At 37.2% G+C, this 18,285-nt stretch overlaps 1 protein-coding gene across 5 annotated transcripts in view; it reads left to right on the plus strand.

Moving 5' to 3' along the window:
- AKAP11 (A-kinase anchoring protein 11) overlaps nucleotides 1-18,285 on the plus strand; it is a 65,508-nt gene that overhangs the window by 36,581 nt on the left and 10,642 nt on the right. For 4 of the 5 annotated variants that reach the window (XM_066237472.1, XM_066237470.1, XM_066237471.1 and 1 more), the window contains 6 exons: nucleotides 1,013-1,147; nucleotides 2,691-2,958; nucleotides 3,492-7,998; nucleotides 11,196-11,345; nucleotides 16,572-16,655; nucleotides 17,442-17,488. In XM_066237472.1, the coding sequence (XP_066093569.1) occupies nucleotides 1,013-1,147; nucleotides 2,691-2,958; nucleotides 3,492-7,998; nucleotides 11,196-11,345; nucleotides 16,572-16,655; nucleotides 17,442-17,488 (5,191 nt within the window). The remainder of the gene's footprint in view (nucleotides 1-1,012; nucleotides 1,148-2,690; nucleotides 2,959-3,491; nucleotides 7,999-11,195; nucleotides 11,346-16,571; nucleotides 16,656-17,441; nucleotides 17,489-18,285) is intronic. The other variant, XM_066237473.1, reaches the window with a different exon arrangement.

Consider the following 18,285-nt stretch of genomic DNA (forward strand, 5'->3'; position numbering starts at 1 on the left):
CCTGAAGGAAATAATTTAGGTAGAAGGCTCAAACTGAGGATATACTCCAGAGAATTTAAGGCTGAAAAGAAAAGCGTTCCAGAATGTTTCTCTCTCTCTCTCTCTCTCTCTCTCTCTCTCTCTTTCATTTATTTTTATTTTTTTATTTAGTGAGAGGAGGAGAGGCAGAGATAGATTCCCACATGCGTCCTAACCGGGATCCACCCATCAAACCCACTAAGGGGTGATGCTCTGCCCATCTGGGCACCTTGCTCCAATGCAGCCAGAGCCAATTTTTAGCGGCTGAGGGGAAGGCCATGGAGCCATCCTCAGTGCCTGGGGCCAACTTGCTCAAATCAAGCCATGGCTTCAGGAGGGAAGGAGGAGAGAGAATGAGAGAAGTGAGAGAGGGAGGGGTGGAGAAGCAGGTGGGCGTTTCTTCTGTGTGCCCTGACTGGGAATCAAACCTGGGACTTCCATACAACAGGCTAATGCTCTACCACTGAACCAACTGGGCAGGGCCAGTGTTTCTCTCTTGTTCTACCTCTTTGAGAGTTCCTCATAAGCATAATGAAGGTACTCAGTAAGGGGTCAAGGACGTTAGTAATTCATCATTAATTGGGTAAAATATTTATAAAGAAAGGACAAATAAGAGAAAAAAGCTATTTTCCTTTGTATCTTCATTAAATTACCAACTAAAGTCTAATATAATACTTCAAAGAGGAAAGGCAGAAAAATAGAGTTATATTTTATAAATATAAAACTTAAGCTCCAATGAAGTATATATAGTCTGTAGGTAAGACTTCTGTATGAAAAATTTCACAGTTAAACGGGAGATCTTTGTAGGTTGACATTTGCAGCTAAAAACTGTTATGCCTAATTGTCATGGATGTGTGAGGTACCATGTAAAAATGAACTGGAAAATTAATTAACCAGTAGACCTTATGATTTTTGGATAGGACCCACATTATAGGAACCTTAACAAAAGTGTTATCTTGTACTGTTATTTATTGTATTATTTTTTCAAAATTAGGATTTAGTTGCAGTTTCTTTGGAACTTCCAGATCTTCTGAATCCACTGCACTTCTGTAGTCTAAATGAAAATGAAATTATATGTATGAAGGATATAAATAAATCATCAGCTATAGACAGCGGTCCTCTAAATCAGGTAACTTACATATTTCTAATGAATTTTTCAGTGCAAATTTTACAGTGACATTTGATTGAGAGTATTAAACTTTACTTGGATGATGTTTCTTTTTTAAAATAGAAATTATATTCAAGAAAATGTGATTCATAAGAAATCTAACTCATGAAGTTTTGAAATCATTGAAGGAGAGAATAATTTTGGTGTAATAGCTTTAAATTAGATTTTTCACGTGTGAAGTTCCATAAATGATATGCCAGTACATTTTAATTTTTTTCTGAAAATTTATTATTTCTGGATTTCTTGACCTTCTAGCTTTGTATAAGCAATAGGAATTTTCCCCCCTTTATGGCCAATTCCAAACTTATATCAATGTTTTAGAGAATATACTTTAACTCATTTTCTTTTTTTGTAAATTTTTATTTATTGATTTTAGAGAGAGGAAAGGATAAAGAAACATTGATTTGTTATTATTTATGCATCATTGGTTGATTCTTTTATGTACCTTGACTGGGGATTGAACCTGGAACCTTGTGAAACCTTGGTATATCGGGACAGCACTCTGAGCTACCTGGCTAGGACCTTTAACTCATTTCCCAGTTAAAATAATTTCAGTGTAAAGTGCACATCTAATGATGTGTTATTTTAATAAACAAATATGTTGCCATTTCAGGCAGGTGATTAGTTTTATAATATTCAGCTTTTAGTTCTTTACTATTATTTTATTAATAATTCATCAATGAAAAATATTTTGATTGTTTTACTTTCTAAAAATTGAATTTTTAGTAGGTTTAAAATTTGAATTCCTTATTCCTAGTAAAAAAGACTATGTGCTATTATGAGGTCTACACATAACAGTATAGCTTCTGACCATATTTCCATAATTATATTCTTCATTTATATTTACTTTGTTTTATTTGGTAGTCTGAAAGAGGTGAGAAGCTGTTATATTTAAGTTCTAGTTTTTTGAATAAATCGTTTGTAATATTTACATCTTCAAAAATAAAATATATGGAAAAAGTCTGATGACTTGTATCCGTAATCAAAGCTGTGAACGGTTTTGTACGTTGTAATACTAGGGAGATGTAGATTAAAGGAGGGCAGGCTCTCTTACAGTAGAGAAGGTGATGCCATGCTGGATGCTACAGGAGGACGAGGTGCCAGAATAGCGTAGCAGTACCTGGGCTTGCCTTCCGGCAGTCTACCGGGCAGTTGGTGAGTTTGGTGAATGGTTAAATAAGAGTCCCAGGTCTGTACAATACTACAGGGAAACCTTATTGCCACATGAATGGATACTAAGTTCTGTAACATTTAAGGAGAGACTATAGGTAGAATTTCCATACCTGGATAAGAGAAAAAAGGGAGAGAAAAGGATTGGGGAGTGAGAAATGTGCAGAAAGAATGAAGAAAAGAATTAAACATACTAAAATAAAGTCAATGAGCCTTTCAGGATGCATTTTTTTCTTTCTTTTTATTTCCTTTCTGAGATTGTGTTATTTCTAGGCATATGTTTTGGATATATAATATGTTTTGAAATTAAAATATTTTTATCATCTTTCCCAAGAGTCATCATTCTGGAATGTTTTGTGTCATGAGAGTGTCACCACCTACATTACCAAGATTCAGAATTGATTTTATCTTTAGTCTCCTAAGTAAATATGCTACTGGCATAAGATACACGCTGGATACATTCGTGCATCAGAAACACCAACTAGAGACCACTAATGAAGATGATGATGACACTAACCAGTCGGTGTCATCCATAGAGGATGACTTTGTCACTGCTTTTGAGCACTTAGAGGAAGAAGAGACCTCAAAGCTATATAATGATGGTTTGTTCTTTACTAAACTTTTTTTGATAGGGGCTTAATATTTAAAATTCAGTTTTAAAAGTTTTAAGTCCATCTCACTTGACTGAAATTTACTCTTTTTAAAACCTATTTTTTTGATTGTTCGAGGAATTAATTTTCATGTGATTTTTAAGTTCATTGCTAACTGGTGTTTAGTTTTGCTATTTCTGTTCTTATTTTGGTGATACTGTTTACCTCATTATTGTAAGTGTTTAGAACATATGGAGGCTCAAACTTTAGAGGGTTAGCTGGCAAGAGTTTCCATGTTAGTGTTTCTAACCATGTGACAGCACGAGCATGCTAGCATTCTATAGACTAGATTTTCCCAAGTATGGTAAAATGAATTTATTTTACTACACAGTCTAGTATATTTATTTTCAAGAGTGACTTGGGGGAATATGTTCAGCAACATAGAAGAGACATGTTATAAATAAATATTTTATGCTTAAAGTCTATTCCCATTGATTTAAATTTTTAAAAAATTCTGTTCAAGATCATTTTCTTTTTTCCTATAGGAGTAAACATGATTACACTGAAGAGCCAGTGTGATGCTGCTTCACAGACTTCTGGTCACCAGTTAGAAACCCAGGATTTAAGGATTCTGGTTAGCTCTGGGCGGCAGAAGCCATCGGCTAAACCTTCAGCTTCCTTAATAAATGTTCTGGGACGTAAAGAACAATCTGCAAAAACTTCAGTCACAACCTCAATTTCTGAGCCTTGGATCCAAAGAAGTTTCTATAGGTCATCTAATGCTTCTGAAAAAGGTAGTGATACACAAAAAACGTTCTTTTCCTCTTCTCCTGCCTATTCATCGGATTCGGAATGCTCGAGTCCAAGTCCTGTTATATTCTTAGATGAAGAAGGGTATCAGAAAAGCTTAAAAGCAAAGCTTGAGCTCCCTAAAATCCCTGTGATGAAAGATGACATAGAGGATTCGGACTCAGAAGTGAGTGAATTTTTTGATAGTTTTGATCAGTTTGATGAACTAGAACAGACGTTAGAGACTTCTTGTCCATTTCTGAAAGATCCTGTCATAGGGAAGGCATTGCAAAAGAAAGGACACAAACATGAGAAATCTTGTTCTGTAACCACTATGAATCCTCAGAAATTCCAGTTTGATTGTCCAGCTCTCCCAGCTAATATTAGAAAGCCGACACCTCGTAAACCGGAGTCCCCTTACAGTAACCCGTGTGGTGCTCCAGACTCTCCGCGCCCGGTGAAGGCCTCTGGGGAAGACAGTGGCTTGTTCAGTCCCATCCAGCCCTCTGCTTTCAGTCCTCCTGGGGCCTGTACGCCTGCTGAATGTTTTTGCCAAACAGCTGTTGGTGGAGACGGGATTCATGAACATCATGATTCTGTTTATTACACCTGTGAAGATTATGCAAACAGCATTTCATGTGAAGTACTGGGCTCGGTTCTCCACAACCAGCATACTAATGCAACAGTACACATTAATAGTGTTAAAAAGGGAGAAAATGAAACCATAGTTCTTAAGAATGGAAACCTTGCTCCAAAAGGTAAATCTCAAAATAAACCCGTAATGATTAGAGAGAGCATTCAAAAATTTGCAGCAGATCTTGTGGAAAAAAGTTTTGGCTGTGCATTTAAAGACTTGCAGAAAGGAGTCTCTTCATGTACCAATGCATTGTGCCAGTTAGCCATCAAATTGACATCATCGGTCTTTCAGATGGCATTTAATGAACTGAGAAAGCAGCGTGCATTTTCCCTGAAAGAGCGTGCTATTAGTGGTCTGGCTAATTTTTTGGTGAGCGAAGCTTTATCAAATGCTTTAAAAGATTTACAGTATGTAAAGAAGCAGATATTTACAAACATAGTTACTGGGTTTGCCGCAGATCTTGCTGAAGAGCTTGTTTTTGAAGGCATCATGGAAGTGTGCCAATTTTCCTATCCTCCGACACCTGCATCTTCACAGTGTTGGTCATTTGACTATGAAGACAAAGTAGTGAAGTCGTATGCAAAAGACTTGTCTGAATCTGTAATACAGGAAGCATTTATTGAGCTATCACAAGTTGATGTGACCTTTACAACAAAGGCAGCAGTTAGTGTCTCTACAGATAACATAAAGTATGTGAGCGCAGAAAATACTGTGCCATCAACACAGACCTCCACATACCCCCCTACTTTGACCAGTCAAGCAATTATGGTGACAAAACCAGTCCAGGAATATAAAAAAGAATACACTGTACAGCAGGCCTTGTTTTGTACTTCTGGAATTGTTACTTCTATACCAGTGCCCCTGGCAGGAAGTGCCCTTCTCCCATACCACTTTTCATCTAGTTTGTATCAGGCAAACTCTCATCTGTCATCTGGTGCTAGTAATAGTAATTCGAGTGGTGATTCTACTGAAGCATGTGTTTTCACAAAAAACAAAGAAGAGGAAGTAGCTTGTCTCAGAAATATTTGTTTACCTTCAGAACACAATCCAAGTAACCAGAATGATTTTAAACCAACTAATGATGCTTTTCAAATGCAGAGCTCTTCAAAATCAACAAATGATCCTGTGATTATTAGCAACTTTTCTGCAGCAAAGGTGAATTCGATAGTAAATGAAACTTTAGAGTCAGTAACATCATTCAGGGTAACAAAAACAGTTGAGCAATCCTTAGACTGTTTAACTAAAACAGATAAGGAAAAAACCTCTCTTTTCCACTGTGATCAAGTGATACTGCAACAGAGTGAAGCTAGCAACAAGGACATGTTTGTTGATCGATTATCTAAATCTATTATTAAACATTCCATAGATAAAAGCAATTCAGTGATCCCAAATGTGGATAGAAACGTAGTACACAGGGAAGGCTTGCCTGTTCCTGGGGAAGAGACACGGTTGACCTTGGAAGGGTTCCCCAAATATCTTGATGCTCGAGATCACTTACCTCGCTGCTCACTTCCAGGAGGAAAGGATTGTGTTACGGAAGGTAAAGATCACATATCTCATGGACTTTCTTTACAGACGCTACCCCATTGTCCAACTATGGCAGGTCAGAAACCTGAGTTGAAGGAAGTTGCTGAGGACAAATCAGTAAAAAACTGTAATTTGAATATTACAGCACCTGCGCCTTTGTCTCTGGTGCAAGAAAGCACTTTCCCCCATTCACATACTTTCTCATCTGCAGTGCTTACGTGTGTAGATGGTTTGCATGTGGAAGATAAACAGAAAATTCGAGATGGAAATGTCATACCTGGTACTCCTCCATCGACTCCTCTAGTACCATCCCAGGCTAGCTCTGAATGGGACATCAAAAAGTTAACCAAAAAACTCAAGGGGGAATTAGCAAAAGAATTTGCACCTGCTACACCGCCTTCTACCCCTCACTACTCGTCTGTTGGTAGTTTGTCTGAAAACGGACAAAATACTATTGAAAAAGAAGAGTTCATGTTGAAACTCATGCGCTCTCTTTCAGAAGAAGTGGAAAGCAGTGAAGGGGAAGAGCATCCAGAAGTGAACGTGAAGGCAGAGCACACGGGGAAGAAAGTTCAGTTTGCCGAAGCATTAGCTGCACACATCGTTTCTCTTGCCACTGAAATGGCAGCTTCCCATTTAGATAATAAAATAATTCAAGAGCCCAAGATTAAAAGCCCGTGCTTAAATGTGCAAAGTCAAAGAGGTTTATCACCTACTTGGTTAAATTGTTCAGATGAAAACTTACAAACAGTATGCAACTTTGCAAGTGATATGGCCGCAGAAGTTGTTATAGAAGCTGAGAAAATAGCAAAAGTTAGAAGTTGTATGCTTTTCAGGCAAAAAAAGAACAGTTGTTACAGTGATGGAGACCAAGATTATAGATCAGAAGAGAAGCTGAATATAGAGACTGGAGCACACCCAAGAGAAGTTGATCCATTTATTCTTTCATTACCACCAAGTTCTTGTATATCAGGCCTGACATATAAGTATCCCAGCTGTGAGAGTGTGACAGACGAATATGCAGGTCATATTATCCAAATACTAAAACAGGAAGGTGGTAATAGTGATCTAATAATGGATCAGTATGCCAATAGACTTGCTTATCGATCTGTCAAATCAGGATTGCAAGAAGCAGCTAAGACAGCCAAAATGAAGTGCAACTCAGAAAAGTGTCTCGTGCAAAGCTCACAGGTGCAAGTGAACAATGAACTCTTAATGTTCTTAAATAAAGACCACCACCAAGAAGTAGATAAGAAAGTACAAAATAAAAGAAATGGAGGTTACCTCTGTAAGAATCAGACTTGTGAATGGACACAGGATTCATATAGAAATGAGGGCTCTGACCTGTATAGTTTTTCAGCCTCTCTTGCTCACAGCATAACCAGAGATGCTAAAAAAGAGCTGACAGTGGCAACAGTTGGCTTGCCAAAATCCTCAACAGATTCTTGCCTTTATGAAAAATCTGGATGTGATGAGGATACTGAGCCTCACACTGAGCTAGAATTTTCTAAGTTACTTCAGCCTTCCTCGCAAAATCACAGATTTTACCACAGTACAGGCAGCTTAAATGGGTGTGGCTATGGAAAGAAGGTTGTTCAAGCTATAGAACAGTATGCAAAAAAAGTAGTGGATGACACTTTCGAACTCAGTTTAGGATCCACAGTTTTTCAAATGTCTGAGGCCACAAAAGCAGCAGATAGGATCACTTATGCAGAAAAATTGTCACCTCTTACAAGTCAAGCTTGTAGATATTGTGACCATAAAGGACTCCATGACTTCAATGGAAATTCACCTCAACACTCTTTCAGGCAGGATGTACTTTCTTGTAATAAGCCAGTTTCTAATTTGAAATTTAGCAACATTTATCAGAAATCTAGAATTTTTCACCTTGATGTTCCTCAAATTCATGTTGATCTTGATAAGACAGTGCTTGCTGAGAAGATAGTTGCTGAAGCTATTGAAAAAGCAGAGAGAGAGCTGAGCAATACCAGTTTGGCAGCTGATAGTGGCATTGGACAAGATGGTGTTAGCTTTGCTGAAAGCCTTACCACTGAAATAATGACATCCGCCCTCATGAATGTTGACCATGCTGTTAGCAGGTAAGTTTCAGATTTCTTTTGGATCTTATGATAAAATGAAAAGTTAAACTCAGCCCTGGCCAGTTGGCTCAGTGGTAGAGTGTCAGCCCGGCATGTAGAAGTCCCAGGTTTGATTCCTGGTCAGGACACACAAGAGAAGTGACCATCTGCTTCTCCACCCCTCCCCTTTCTCTCTCTCTCGCTCTCTCTCTCTCTCTCTCTCTCTCTTTCCCTCCCACACCACAGCCATGGCTTGAATGGTTTGAGCAAGTTGGCCCCTGGCACTAAGGATGGCTCCATGGCCTTGCCTCACATGCTAAAATAGCTTGGTTGCCCAGCAACAGAATAGCTGTCCCAGATGGGCAGAGCATTGCCCAGAAGGGGGTTTGCTGGGTGGATCCCAATGGGGGGTGGGGCGCATACAGAAGTCTGTCTGCCTGCCTCCCCGCCTCCCACTTAATAAAAAAGAAAGAAAAGAAGAAAAGTTAAACTCGATCATATATGTATTGGTCCTCTTCAGAAAGGTAGGGCCCTTTGAGGAAAGGTATTAACTATTTACCTAGTTAGAAATGAAGCTGATTACTTGCCCAAGTTTACAAAGCTGTGAAATAGGTAAAGTTGAATCAGAGAGAGCTGGAGAATAATAAATTGCAAGTAGAGTATTACCATGTTAAGCTGCTACTCAGATTAAATTTTTATACAGCATTTTCTCTTTTCTGTTTACAAAAGTAAGGTTTTTTTTGGTTTGTTTTTATAAAGAGCTTAATTTAACCAAATTGCTATTAGGAAGATAGAAATTCTTCAGATACTTCACCACTGCCACTGTATCTCTTGATCAGTCCACATTGTTCCATGTTTTAGCAGCTGTGTATTATGCTCAGAGATTCTAACACCTTAGTTAAAATTTTGACTTTTAACTTTTGTTTTCCCCAGACAAATATCAGGACCAACTTGTGTTACTAGTTTGAAGGATTTTATTTGTTAGTCCCACTGGAAAGAGAAAATGCCTTGAGTGGAGGTAGAATTTAATTGAATTACGTGGTACCCCATGGTTTTTAGTAGCTTTTGTCAAAATCCTGACAAGGACTGATTCTTTTCCCCACCCTGCAGTTTGGCCGGATCCTTGAGTCTGGTTGTTTGATAGCATTCTCTTGAGATGAAAGATGCTGTAGGTTTCTGGTGAACTATGGGAAGTCTCTTTAGCCATAATCAGGTAGCCTTCTTTCTTCTAAACTAGGGATTGACAAACTGGAAACTTGGGCCAGACCAGGTCCACGGCTTGTTTTTGTATGGTTGGTGAGCTAAGAGGATTTTTACATTTTTAAGATTTTTGGAAAACAGAAGTACTATTTTGTGACATGTGAAAATTATATAAAATTTAACTGACAGTATTCACAAATAAAGTTTTATTTGGACACAGGTATGCACATTCACTTATGCCTTGTCTATGACTGGTTTTATAATCTAATGGCAGAGTTGAGTAGTTGCAAGAGACTTTATGTCTGGCAATGCCTATGTAGTCACTACCTGGCCTTTTACAGAAAAAGAAAATGTGAACCTTTGTACTAGACCCACATTTTCTTTGTTCATGACTCCATGTTAGTTTCTAATATGATGATAAGACATAAGTGATTAATAAGTATACAGATGAATAAGGGAAGTAAACTGGGCCTTTCTACAGTTGAAATTACTTTTTTAAATTATTCTGACCAGGCAGTGGCGCAGTGGATAGAGTGTCCGCCTAGGGTGCAGGAGACCCAGGTTCGAAACCCTGAGGTCACTGGCTTGAGTGCGGGCTCATCTGGCTTGAGCTTGGGCTCACCAGCTTGAGCACAGGGTCGCTGGCTTGAGTGTGGTATTATAGACATGATCCCATTATCACTGGATTGAAATCCAAGGTTACTACTCGCTTAAAGTCGAAGGTTGCTGGCTTGAGCTCAAGGTCACTGGCTTGAGCAAGGGGTCACTCGCTCTGCTGTAGCCACTCTCCTCCCCCGTCAAGGCACATATGAAAAAGCAATCAATGAACATCTAAGGTGCCGCAATGAAAAATTGAGGCTTCTCATCTCTCTCTCCCTTCCCGTCTGTCTGTTCCTATCTGCCCCCTCTGTCTCTGTCGCAAAAAAAAAGCAATCAATGAACAACTAAGGTGCTGCAATGAAGAATTGATGCTTCTCATCTCTCTCCTTCCTGTCTGTCCCTATCTGTTTGTCTCTTGCTAAAATAAATAAGTAAGTAAGTAAAAGTAGCTTCAGGGTATTTTCACTGTTCTTCCTGCCCTCTCCTGCTTCAATCCCAGCTTCATGGGAGGATAATTCTCTAGATTAGGTCTAGTTAATTCTCTAGATTAGAGTGTTTCTAAGACATCTTTCCCAGGGCCTAGCAAATGCCTTTGCTATTGATTCCTCAGTATTTTTACTCTTTCTTCTTAAAGCTGAGTGAGTGGATAGGCCCCTGGAGTTCTTTCAGTAAGCCAGTGCTGTCTAATTTCAGCTTTTTATCCAGGCTGGTAGAATATTGTTCTGTATTCTTTTCCTCTTTCTCCTATTTTTATCAATAATTGTGCTAGGGTTCTTTAGAAGTTGACTAGAATTTACCATACAGTTTTACATTTTCTTACTAAAGTTAAAATGGTTTGTCTTTAAAGCTTTTAGAGGGGTTCATTCAAATGGATTATTTTTAAAGGTATTATTTGGATTATTTCACTGGTGTCCCTTTTCTTATAAATGTTTGATTTATGACTGTCATTCCCTATATTTCACAAAGCTGTAATGTACGAGGGGTGGTACATATGGTGTCAAACGAGGAGTTATAAGATAGTGCATTTTTAGAAGAACAAAACATCTAAACTATATTTCCAGTTCTTTTTTCTGAGCCAAAATAACTGAGCAGTTATTTTTAAAAACAAAACTCTTCTCTGGACCCCATCTAGTGAGTAATTTCAGCAGAAGACCATTAATTAGATTGGTCTAATTATTAGCAGGAAAAGTGTCTAAAAAACAACAACAAAGTAATATGATACTCTCATCATTCAGAACTATAGTGTGACTGCTGGAATGTCCAATATAATCCTGGTTAGTGTATTTTATCTTTATTTATTTTTTTAACTCTGAATATCATTTCGTGTTTTTGTTATCTTTATCAACAAACAGATAGTCTTATAATTCAGAACGTGATGCTTTTGCATTCAATTTATCCTTTTTTTTTTTTTTTTTTAGTCCGAAAGAAATGGAAGACTTTCCATCAACCGAGTGTTTTGGTAGCCCGCAGATGAACCTCAGCATTGGTGATGACAGCACTGGCAGCTGGTCCAATTTAAGTTTTGAAGATGAACATGAAAGTAGCAGTTTTCATCATCTGAGTGAAAGGTAACTAAAATTTTACATGGATTGCAGAAGTGAGCTATAAATTTACATTGAGTAGTGTTTAGAATTCTGAATTTGAAAGTACCATAATTTTCAAAATGTATTTCTTAGTCACAAAATATTTCTAATGGTTTTTTACATGTATTAAATAAAGTAATTAGACTGGCTAATTTTCTCTGGTTAGGCCATAGTTAATTTGAAAAATGTTGCATACATCTGATTTTATATGTTTTAAGCTTACCTGGTTTTTAATGAATGTTTGAGGGAAAACTTTTCTTTCTTTAAAGAAAGTACTTTTTTTTTTCTTTAGAGCAGCGATCTCAACCTTTTTCATCTCATTCATAGCACACATAAACTAATCACTGTAATTCTGTGGCACACCAAGAAATATTTTTTGCCGATCTGACAAAAAAAATTAGGTATTTTGATTCATTCACATTAGATGGCTGTTGTCATATTTTTGACAGTTAAGGGTAAAGAAGTCAATGCCCCTAACTAAATAGGCAGGTATTGCATGTTTTTAAAATTCTTGCAGTGCCCTGGTGTGCCACGCACAGCCGTTGAGAATTGCTGCCTCAGAGGACAGGAAAAAGGACAGTTATCTGTTAAGAGACGTCAAAATATTTGGCCGTGAAATTTTCCTGATACTAGTTAGGGTAGTATGTTTTTGGGTAAGGGTTCCTTACTTGTCCTGCTTCTCAGGAAAAAAATAACCCAGAACATTTATACTTGAATGACTGTAAAATACAGAAATTCATTATAAAAATATGGTTTGGTATAGCAGAAGGCACTTTTCTTAGTTAACTTTATTCATAATAAATTTATGGAATATTTTATTAATTGTGATACAGTTGTTATATTCTTAACTCTCTGTAGGCATTTCCTTACTAACCAATAAAATTCCATAGAATCTTTATCCACATTAATTGATAATAAATAATAAATACCATTCCTAGCTGAGGCTAGGGAAAGAAGAGAGCTCTCAGCATACACATTTCCAGTTTTGGACACGTGTGGAAAGGAACCTGTGAGGCTTCAGGTGTCAGAGCCTTGGAATGGACTTACAGGAGGGGGAGTAAGAAGGCTGTTAGAGGAGGGGTGGGGGAGCACAAAGAGGGGGATGGCTTTCACGTGCTAGAACGTAGCAGGTCAGAGCATTTTGTTTGATGCTTGGATTAGCCAGTGGGTATTCATATTTTTATAAAGAATTTCATTAAAGTTACTTAAAATGTGGTGTAAACCATCAATATTTTTGAAAATCTAGATCCAGAAATGTCACTCTTTAAAATTGGTTAGGAACTGGGCATAATAATCACAGATCATCATTTGGCTCTTTTCCATAATTTATCTAGACTAGAATATGAATGTAAATTCTTCTCTCTTTTTTGAGAAACACAGGCTTCTAGAATTTCAGTGAGGGTTGACACTGTCACTGAGGAGATCCAGGTGTCAAAATGGGAAAACTAGAGTTAGAGGCTAGTGACATTAAGAGGAATCCAGACAGAATGTTATCTAGTTTGAAGAGAAAAAGGAGACAGATACCAGATCCTGTTCTTGGTTCTGTTCTTTACACCATTGTTTTATTAGTGATAAGAAATACTCATTTGTGAATGACTCAAAATGAAGATGAAAACTAGAAATCAACAAGTGTTAGCGAGGATGTGGAGAAAAGGGAACCCTCCTGCACTCTGGTGGGAATGCAGACTGGTACAGCCACTGTGGAAAACAGTATGTAGTTTCCTCAAAAAATTAAAAATGGAACTGCTTTATGACCCCTTGTCTGCTTTGGAAATATCACAGAAGAAACCCAAAACACTAATTCAAAAGAATATATGCACCTCTATGTTCATTGTAGAATTATTTACAATAGCCAATATTTAGAAGCAACCAAAGTGTCCATCAATAGATGGGGGGAGGGGGGATAAAAAAGCTGTGCTGCCTTTACACAGTGGAATACTACTTGGCCATAATAAAGAAGGAAATCTTACCTTTTAAGACAGCATGGATGGACCCAGAGAGTATTATGCTAAGTGGAGTAAGACAATTAAAGAAAGACAAGTACCATATGATTTCACTTATATTTGGAATCTAATGAACAAAATAACAAAATAGAAACAGAGTCATATATAACAGAGAACAGACTGACAGCTGTCAGAGGGGAGGGGTTGAGGGGCTGGGTAATAAAGGTGAAGGGATTAAGGAAAAACCTCATAGACACAGACAGCAGTATGGTGATTACAGGCAGGAAAGGGTGGGCACGGTTGAGGAGGTTAGAGGGGGATAAATGGTGATGGGAGGAGACTGACTTGCAGGTTCAACATGCTATGCTACAGATGACGTATATTATAGGATTGCATACTTGAAACCTGTGTAATTATATTAACCTGTGTCACCCTAATGAAGTAAATTTAAAAAAATTTAAAGCTGAAAAGATAATTCCATTAATAGAACCAAGGTTCAAAAAGATCAAATTGGGCCGAGGCTAAAATAATTATGTTTAACATGGGTAAATGCTTTTTTAATTAAATTGAATTATTTGAAAACTCGGCTTGATAGCATTTTGTCAGAAAATCTGTGGTTTTGATCTACCACATTTTTGATAACTATTATGCTTTGTGGTATTAAAGTTCAAGCACAAAGAAAAAATTAGTGGCACTCTTTCAGAATTGGAGTGCTTGTTGGATGCACCTTCCAGGGCCTCGCATCCCAGACATTGATTCCCTGGTCAGTAGACAGTCCCGAGTTTGCATGCTTGATACGCACTTCAGAGGCTCAGAGAACACCCTTAAGATACATGGCTTTGCCTGACCTGTGGTGGCGCAGTGGATAAAGCGTCGACCTGGAAATGCTGAAGTCGCCGGTTCGAAACCCTGGGCTTGCCTGGTCAAGGCACATATGGGAGTTGATGCTTCCAGCTCCTCCCCACCTTCTCTCTCTGTCTCTCTCTCCTCTCTGTCTCCCTCTCTGTCTCCCTCTCTCCCTTTCTCTCTCCTCTCTAAAATGAATAAAGAAAATTTAAAAAATTAAAAAAAAAAAAAAAAGATACATGGCTTTACATGTTTCATCTTTTGATGACATCTGTGGTAGGAACTGTTATTTTCTGGGACAGAGATTAAGGTACGAGATTAAAGACTTCAGAGGTTTGGGCACACTTGCACTCTCCCTCTAAATATGAAGTTCCACAGAGGGCAACAGTTAAAAAGAAACAATAGTCTAATTTTCACATATGGTTAGGAGGAATGTATAATTTGATCAGAAAGAGAACTAGTCTGTATACGTGAATCTGAAGTATTTCAGCATTTTGTGTATTTCTTAAAATTTATGCAGTAGATACAGGTAAGAGATGGGGCTGGACTTAACGAATTTTGGAGAGAGTTTTTATGAGATGTGTCAGAATTGATAGTACTTTTCGTATGCTGACAGCCACAATAAGGAATCTTAGGTCCTGACTACCAGTGGTTTGCGATATGCCCGTCCTTCACATAGGACACCTGAAAAGGCACAGAAGGAAATGACGGGGGCAGGGCAGGGCAGGGGAGGGCAGGGTTCAGGGAAGAAGCAGAAAGACGGTTGAGGAAAGAAATGAAGTTGTTTTACGTTGGGTTAATGTAGGATGATCAGACCTCCCAGTTTGCTCAGGACTGTCCTGGTTTCCTTCTGTTCTGGAGTAATTGTTGATGGTTGACACCTTTCATTTTCAAAAGTGCCCTAGTTAGGTGAAAAATACGTGGCTATCTTAGAAGTGGCATTTTATAAGTAACTAACTTCAAATCTTCCCCATTTCAAGGGGCAAAATGGGAGGGGGAAATGAGGTTAGTTAGATAGTGGGAGTTTGACCACTTTTTAGCTGTTATTTTCCATGTTTATCTAAGACATAGGTGATGGATTTTTATTATTAACTGGGGAATCAGTTTGTGGATAAGAATTTTGTAAGTTTTATTTAGATAATCATTCTGTTAGTAGAAGTAAATACAGTTTCTGAGGTCATTAATTTTCTCTGGCTAGTAGCTCTCTGTTCATTGTATTTCTGCATTTTCTCATTTTTTGTTTCTCTGATAACACTACGAGGCAAGATTCTGGTGGTTTTAATAGTTTTATGGTAGAACTCTATTTGTTTGAATTATGCAAAAAAGATACTGCTCAGTTTTAACTTCCATTCTCTAATACATTATAGTTTGTCACAATTTGATAGTGGTAAACTTGGATATGTAAATTATTTGAGATTGCTTGGAAACTACTTAGCACTCTTAAATAATTGTCCTTTTTGGTAATGTCAACATTTACTGATGCCTATAAAATGGTTTTATGTTAACTCATTTTTAGAACTAAAGCTTTGGTTTGTGTAACTTTATAATTGCCTAGCTTACAATGGGGAAGTGTAGCTGCTTTCACTGCGAACTAATGTGCTTACTAATTATTTTCATGATTAGAATTTTTAAAAATTGCATGTTTAGGTTTTAATCTGAGGATTGAATTTAGTTTTTGTTTCTAAGCACAGTTACTTTTTGTTTTTTATTGCTTTGCTGCAGTTTTAGAATATAGTTGCTTCCTTCTTCTGATGGGATACTATATGGAGTTATCTGTGTATCATTAGTGACTGGCTAATGCTTGATTAAGCAGTGTTAGTGTTCTAAAGAAAATGAATGTTACTTATCATCTATCGAATTATATGAAATGAAGGTAATTGACATAATAAGAGTATTTTAAAATCAGAAAACACCCCCCCCCCCCCGGAAATGAGAAAAGGTCTGGTTGGGACTCTGTTTCGGTGCCTACCTCCCCCCACCCGCAATCCCATCACTGTTTGCACTATCCAGAGACCCGAGGGAATGTTAACTTGTGTTTTATTTTCTTTTGAAACTTATTCCAAACTGAAGAGTATTGCCTTTTTATAAATTATAACCTAAAACTTGACATAGACATTAATTTCATTGTGAAACATCTTCATGCATTCATTTGATGACTTAAAAGACATTTTGCTATCTTTATCTATAATATTACATTAGAATAATTTTTATGACTTCTTGAAAACAAGTAAGAAAACGTCCACACCTCTGAAGCTATCAGGAGCTTTTACATTAGCAGTGCTGTGCCCTCTGTCCTGGGCACTAATTGTGGCAGCTTCACAACATCCCCAGTTATCAGTGACAGAAGCTGTTCCAAGGACAACCAGGGTCGTCTTTACTATTCATTTTCTAGTTCAGCTCTGTTCTTTTCTTCCTCTGGCAGTAATGGTAACAGCAGTAGCTGGAGCAGTCTTGGTTTAGAAGGAGATTTGTATGAGGACAATTTATCCTTTCCAACGTCAGACAGGTTGGTTTAGTCTAGAAACTTAAAAACTGATGAGTCTTTCACCACTAATGCATGATGTCATGTTCTTAAAACATTGTGGGTTTCATGCCAGTATGTATCAAGCTGCTTTTCTCCTATATTTTGACATGATTCTGCTTGATAAATTGTATCTAATGAAAAAATTTGACTATGCTAAGATATGATTGACATCTAATTGCAAAATGTGTTATTTTTATGCATGTGCTGCTTTGCTTGCTATTTTTCATTCTACCAATTATTATTTCATTAAAGAGCTTGCTTCCTACAGGATTTCTGTGTTTTTGTTTTGTTTTTTGTTTGTTTTGGTATATAGTTTTAGTTCATATATAAGAAAAATGTGTTTTTACTATGTTAAAGTATATATCAATAAATGGCATCAGCAGAGCATTCATAAATAATTATTTGTGTCATTCTATGATACTCAAATGCTATATTATCTAAAACCAAATTAGTAGAATATTTTGACTTCAAATTATTTTAAATTCAACTTTATTGTGACATTACTTGGTGCTCTCTATATATCATGGTCAGGTAGAACTTCTTGGTATTATCTTAGCAATACTGATACAGGCATCATTTACAATTCAGATTTTAACATGAAATGGTGTGAGAAGCAAAGCTTCCTTTTTTTATTGTCATCTCTCCCCCTTTTCAATGTCACACATCATATTGTAACATGCATTATTTACCACATTTTAAAAATTGGTCTTAATACCATTATTAAAGCTTTTTTTTTTTTTAACTTCTTCTGTTCTTTCATTCAAAAAGTGATGGGCCAGATGATAAAGACGAGGAACGTGAGGATGACATGGAAGGTAATTGACAATTTGTTTTTCAGAGTGTTTGTATGTTTCTTGTATAAGGTTCCCTAAAAGACTTTTAATTCTGTATTTGTGCATTTTGTCAGTCAGGCTCTGGGTTATGACAAATAAGGGTATTTACACTATCAATCAGGGTATTCTTAAATGAATTTATCCAGTGTTAGGTTGTTTGTTGAGCAATTTGTATTACTTGATTGCTAAACTAATGAAGTATTCATTGATATAAAGATTGAGGTGCTTTAAAAAAATTACTCATTTATGTGAGAAGGAAATTTATGATGAATTACAATCGTCTTTTTCAAAATATAAAATCCTTACTCATAAGATAGTTTTTTCTTTCCAAACCAGTAACTTCTGATATTAGTGTTTAATGGTAATCTTCCATAAATCATCTTCCCTTGTCACATTTCTTCCTGAATTACAGTCCTGTACTCACACACATATTTGAAGAAAATATTCAATTCTTCCTTTAATGAATACAGTGCTAAATATGTAAATAGTAGAACCATTGCTCAAAGAGCTTGGGACCATGATTTGTAATTCCTAATTCAAATATAGTAGACTGTCAATGAGTCTAAAAACTGTTCACATTGAAGCTGAGTTTTTTGTTTGTTTATTTGTTTTTTATATTTTCTGAAGTGAGAAGTGGGGAGACAGAGAGACAAACTCCTGCATGTGCCTGACCAGGATCCGCCCAGCATGCCCACTAGGGGGCGATGCTCTGCCCATCTGGGGCGTTGCTCCATTGCAACTGGAGCTATTCTAGAGCCTGAGGCAGAGGCCATGGAGCC

Source organism: Saccopteryx bilineata, chromosome 6, assembly GCF_036850765.1.
Source record: "Saccopteryx bilineata isolate mSacBil1 chromosome 6, mSacBil1_pri_phased_curated, whole genome shotgun sequence".
Classification (NCBI taxonomy): domain Eukaryota; kingdom Metazoa; phylum Chordata; class Mammalia; order Chiroptera; family Emballonuridae; genus Saccopteryx; species Saccopteryx bilineata.